The 6,000-nt window shown below is 33.2% G+C and overlaps 2 protein-coding genes across 2 annotated transcripts in view; one reads left to right on the forward strand and one right to left on the reverse strand.

The window, feature by feature from the left end:
- Positions 1-981, reverse strand: part of LOC118199022 ((Lyso)-N-acylphosphatidylethanolamine lipase-like) — a 55,795-nt gene extending 54,814 nt beyond the window's left edge. Inside the window, exon 1 of the mRNA XM_035370799.2 lies at positions 687-981. Within this exon, the coding sequence (XP_035226690.1) occupies positions 687-760 (74 nt within the window). The 5' untranslated portion in view covers positions 761-981. The remainder of the gene's footprint in view (positions 1-686) is intronic.
- A 496-nt stretch (positions 982-1,477) lies between these two features.
- On the forward strand, positions 1,478-4,998 carry LOC118199023 (uncharacterized). Its single transcript, XM_035370800.2, has one exon. It carries the CDS (start codon positions 1,493-1,495, stop codon positions 4,757-4,759), a length of 3,267 nt encoding a protein of 1,088 aa, XP_035226691.1. The 5' UTR covers positions 1,478-1,492; the 3' UTR covers positions 4,760-4,998.
- The last annotated feature ends 1,002 nt before the right edge of the window (positions 4,999-6,000 follow it).

Genomic DNA, 6,000 nt, shown 5'->3' on the forward strand with positions numbered 1-6,000 from the left:
GTACATGGTATTATTTGAAATTTATTGTTGTTATGTTATTTTATTAAAGCGAGGAGTGCGTAGATCGTAGATTGCTTCCTCGCCTAAATTGTGCAATTCGTAGAATTTTTTTAAAGTTTAAACAGGATGCTGTGTACATGGTATTCTTTGAAATTTATTGTTGTTATGTTAATTTATTAAAGCGAGGTCTGCGTACTTTGTAGATTCGTTCGTTGCCTACATTGTGCAATTCGTAGATTTTTTTTTAAAGTTAAAACATGTCACTGTGTACATGGATTCTTGTCAAATATTTTTGGTTAGAAACTTTACGTTTTTGCTATCTAAATTTTTTGTTTTTGTTTCGCATTTTTAGCTAAATTGTGTGTTCGAAATGTAGTTTTTGTATGTGCGAAAACAGCGTTTTTGGAGGCATTTTAAGCTAAAAGTTCAAAATGTAAACAAAAAATTTAGATAGTAATATGGCAGCGTGAAGTTTCTCGCCAAAAATATTTGGCGACTTGAGGGCGCATATCAGAGTAGTTCCAAAAATAGCACCGGATTTTCAATTAAATCTCTTCGGAAACAAAAAGAGAGCGCTTATCACAAATTGATGAAAATTCCAGAGAGCAATAAACAAAAATTGTTTACATAACATACAAATTCAAGTATTTTTCTCATGATTCATGTTTACCAATTTTAATACTAACCGTGCTCTCGGTGCTCTTTGATGAATTCTGGGATGACCATGAGCATGTACTTCTCTCCTTTGACCATTAGCCATTAAATCAAATACATATACGTTAACAACAAATACTAAATAGTAACTTCAACGCAACAAAATCATTTGTTTTAATAATACGCAAACACTTAAAGTCACGAGTTACATTAAACCAATAAGGGCAAACTTTAAAGGAAAACCTTCGAAATATACTTTCGCAAGTTTCGATAAACCCGTTGTTTACGATCATACGCACATATCTGTAAATAGAACCGCTACCGGGCTGCTGCTATGGGAACGGAAAGAATGCTTAGGTAGCACTTTGCATTTTCCATGACCAAAAAATAAAATTCCGTCCAGATAACTTTAAAATAACTTAAAAAATTTTTCATAAGGATTGCAAGTGTAATATGATAGTTTTTTTTTAAGCGGGGACATAATGTATCCTATTACGTTTTAACCAGCTATTATCACTCTTAATAAAATATATTATGTTAAACTACAGTTATATATCAAATTATTTAAAATATTAATCTCTTTTGATATTTTTATTATTATAGCAGTAGAATTTTATTTTCATAAATATTTTTTTTTTTTTTTTGTATATATTCAGTCTCTTCAGATTTTCTAAATATATGTTGATAGAGACATTTCAAATTTTTATATTTTTTAAATAGTTCTGAGAATGTATTTAATTTCTTTCTACGTTTATTTTTATTTTCTTCGTTTATCTAGCGAATCCACGCTTGATCTCATCGCTCCTCAACTCTTGGATAAGCAAGTCTTGAAAACAATATGGAGAACCCCGCGCACGTTTACACAACGGGGATTCCAATGTCAGAGAAAGGAAATTTCCCTCATAATAAGTATGGCTGCGATGGTGGTAGCACGCGAGATGTAGTAGTTATTCAAAAATCGAATGATCATAACTATCCAACTGATTCTTCTTTAATTCTGTACGATTCTAGTGCTGAGGGTGTCGAATACATTAGCAATTCAATTCAAGATGGCTTCCAATCTGAAATACTGTGCAGTTTTGTGTGTGATGCCGGTTTACAGTCTGATTTACCTATGGATAATGCGTCATTGGATATTGACTCTATTTCAGAGTCTGGTTCTCACATCAAATTTTCTGATTCCCCAGGATCATCATTTACAGAAAAAATCGGTTCTTTTCCATCGGTGGAAGGTTTGGTACCAAGTCTTGATGAACAGTTAGATAACTACTTAATGCCTGACTTCAAAACAGTGAACAAATCAGATGATGGTGCTCAAATCCTTGAAGAGGAGCAAAGAACAGTTACTGAAGCGATATCTGCCATTGCTAAAAGTTTTGGTATCGATGACCTTTTGCCAGAAACTTTTCAAGTTGACGGCTGTAAGGATGGTTTGTCAATTACTGTTGCATCAGATAATCTTTGCAATGACGAAAACGAACACATTGGAGAATTATCGTTAGGAGATTTTGAAAAGTGTGCAGAACTTCATTCACCTCAGTCTTCATTGGATCTAACAGAACAGCTTTCACAAGATGCAGAAACGTATGTTTTGAATGGCTTAAATATGTTTGCTAATCAGTCGAGATCTTTTGAAAATACCAATAGTCGATTTCCATTGTTGCTAAAAAGTGAAAAATTCTTTCTGAATTCTAGAGAAGATTTTGGTTCAAAAGATGAACTTGAGCCTTTGATGACAGATGAAAGAGACAATAGTGATCATTTTGATTGCAGTGGCGCAAAAGTTTCAGAATCTGAGAATAGATCTTGTCCACTAGAGTTTGAAGTTTCAGAATCTGAGAACAATAGATCTTGTGCACTTGAATTTGAACAGTCAGATTCCAATTTACAAGAAAATAAATTGTGTGATGCAAATGAAAATCTCGATGTACCAACTGTTCGAATATCCGATGTCGAAGCAGATAATTTGTCTGAAATTGGGCAGAATTGTTCTTCAGCTGGTACAGTATTGATTACTAGAGATAGAACATCTAAAAAGATGCAGATTGTACTCACACTTGATCAGGGCCAACAAATATATAACATTGACACTGAGAGTGTAGATGCAAATGAAGAATCTCTCAGTTTGGATTTTCAAACTTCTTTAAATAAAGTAAATTTAGAAGAAAATATCTCAGAACATACAGAAACTCATGCTATTGTTTTAAATGAACAAGACCATGTTTCCGCAGATATAGAGTCAGAAAAAAGTAATGAGCCTGCCGAAGATGCAGAAACAAGTATTGAGGCTTCTAATTTCATGCAACTTGTCTCTAATATGCCGATTACTCCCCCAAAAGGGAAAAAAGGAAAGACATGGGTATGTCCTGTTGAAGATTGTGGTCAAATCTTAGATAAAGAATGCAAGTTCAGGGTTCATATGATCAGTCATAAAGATGCTAGACCATTCAAATGTAATTTTGAAGGCTGTGATTGGGCTTTCACTACACCATATAGGTTGCGTCGACACGAAGAGACTCATTTGGGATCTAAAGATTACGTGTGCGACTTTGAAGGGTGCAATCGAAAGTTTACTACAGTTTATAATTTAAAGACTCATAAGAAACGACACAAGTGGCCAAATTCACTAACATGTCCTTCAAAAGACTGTAAAATGAGCTTTTCTAATAGACGGAAATTAGAATTGCACCTTAGAGTACATAAGGATGTTGAAGCTCCTTATAAATGTTCTCTTTGTGGAAAACAGTATTATTCAGCAAACTGTATTGCTTCCCATTATCGAACCCATCAGTATAATGAAGATGATTTTAAGTGTCCCTTTGCAGATTGTGGGAAGGTTTATGATAAAATATGCAGGTTGAGGCAGCATGTTCGTCAGCATACAGGAGACCGCCCTTATACATGTCCTGCAGAGGGTTGTAAATGGAGTTTTGTGAGTGCAAGCAAACTAACACGGCATATGAGAAAGCATACCGGTGAACGAAAATTTGTGTGCACAGAGCCGGGGTGTGGTAAATCGTTTATGCGACCAGAACATTTAAAAGGCCATATTGTGATTCATTCTGGTGATAAACCTTTTCATTGTCCTCATGAAAATTGTAATGCTAGGTTTACAGCCAAATCTAGTCTTTATGTTCATGTAAAGAAACATTGCCCTAGTCTTTTAAAAGTAGTCTATCCATGCCCTGTGTCATCCTGTATCAAGAAATATAATAGTAAAGCAACATTAAAACAGCATCTTCAGAAATTCCACCCTGACTCAGTACGTGATGGCAAGAAATTAAATATAGCTGAAAAGTTAGAGTTGACTATGCCAGTATCTGTAGTTAGTCCAAACAATGAAAATTCTTTAGGCTTTTTAGAATTAGATGAAAGCATTGCAGATGATCCATCATCAAGTCTGAAGGTTGAATTGTTTCAGCCTTCAGAATCCTCTCTATGTAATCTAGCTCCATCTGTTTCCATTGATGGTAATATAAAACCCATTATCATAAATACATGGGCTGTCAAATCAGATTTAAAAGCATCAAAAAATAGCATGCAAATTGAATCTGTATGTTCTCCATTGGAATCAAAAGAACTTTCAAAACGTGTGATTAAGGTACGAAACACAAGTAGACAGTCTGTTAGATTAATGCAGAAACATCGAGGTGGTTGTGCTCGAACAGATTTTTATTGCAGCCATTCTCTAGTTCTGAAAAAAGATAATGAGCAGTCATTTGATGTTATGTCTATAAACGTAAGTAATAATAGGGATAACCAGGAATCAAAAAACTATTCAATTAGTAACCATCTGAATTTGGATATTAAATCTCCCGATGTGATGTTTGCGTCAACGTTGTTCCATGAACATTCCTCAGAACAGTTCATGAAAAGTACTTTCTCACCTGATGAGTCTTCAAGCACTCATAGTTTGTATCATGATGACAGCATGTTGGATGGTAGTTCAGCATTCACCACAGGACTGATTCCGTCAGCATTGCTTTCAGATGATGCTGACAGTGATGAGTCTGCACTTACACGGGACTCATCAGGAGTTGTATTTTCAGAACAAAATGGTGTTGATGCATTTTCAGAATCTATACATTTACATGGACTAGATTGATGTAGGATATTTCATAGATCTTAAGGTTGTTTATATTGCTTGCTCATTTTTCACAGTTTTTACTTAACAAAATTAAATTTTGTACATGTTGGTACTAGAAACTTTTTTTGTAACAATTCATGTTGGCACAATTTCATACTTGCTTGTTGCTGTTTATCTTTTGTGAGAATGAAGTATCAAATATCTGATCAAATGTTATGTACAAAAGAAGTAAAATTAAATTATTTATTGCCGGTGTATGTTTTAAATTGTCCGGGTGTTCTTCTTTAATATAGATTTATGTATCCCTTTTTATCATATATAGTATTTTATTAAAAATATATTGAAAAATAGGTAACGTATTTTATGGTCTGCATAGCACTCCCTCAGGTAATAAATTTGTAGTGAATACTTCTCATATTTACAGTTTATTTTTAAAAATTATAAAAGTGTTGTTAAATTATATGAAATATTAAGTTAAAAAAATTGCATCTTTTATCATAAAATTTTCAAACATGAATTGATTTTGTACATTAATTATGAAACTAAATCTAACATATGAAAAATATTAATATTTATGTTCATGCAGCATATGTTCTGTTATGTGGACTACTACAGTTTGATAAAAAATGTGTAATAATAAAATATTTGTTGCATTCAATTCATTGTTACTGCATCAGAAGTCATTGCTGAGGTATTCTATCAGTAATATGCTCTGAACCTTTGTTAGTATCTGTAAACCATTTTCATGGTCTTGAATTGATAAGTTACATGCAGAAGCGAACCAGATATAGAACAAATCAATGTTTTTGTTACAATATCGATAGTTTTTTTGCTGGTAGTGCAAAAGTAAACTCATCTGCCAACTAACAGTCTTCGTTGTCAGTTACCATTAGTGTTAAATAGCCTTAAATTTCAGTTTTTTGCTTTTATCATCATTTTACATTTTAATATGTATTTCTTTTAAGAACTCGGTCCTGAAAATGTTTTTCTGTTTGCACATGAGAAATATCAAGCTACGTATTAAGTATTTTTTAATATGGTTTAGAAAATTATTTTTAAACTGTTACTGTTATCCCAGAAAAGTTAGTAAAAGGGTATGACTGTATATTCACAACTTGGCATATCACTGAAGGGAATAGACCTCTACGTACTCCTTTCAGGTAAGTTTTGCTGATAACTAATAGATTCAGTGAAACATGACATTTGTGGGATAAGTTTTACGTATATAATCTCGGTTGAAAATGATCAGGGATTGCTTC

Source organism: Stegodyphus dumicola, chromosome 7 (genome assembly GCF_044657685.1).
Source record: "Stegodyphus dumicola isolate Sdum_Otavi_A_Nest chromosome 7, ASM4465768v1".
Lineage (NCBI taxonomy): Eukaryota > Metazoa > Arthropoda > Arachnida > Araneae > Eresidae > Stegodyphus > Stegodyphus dumicola.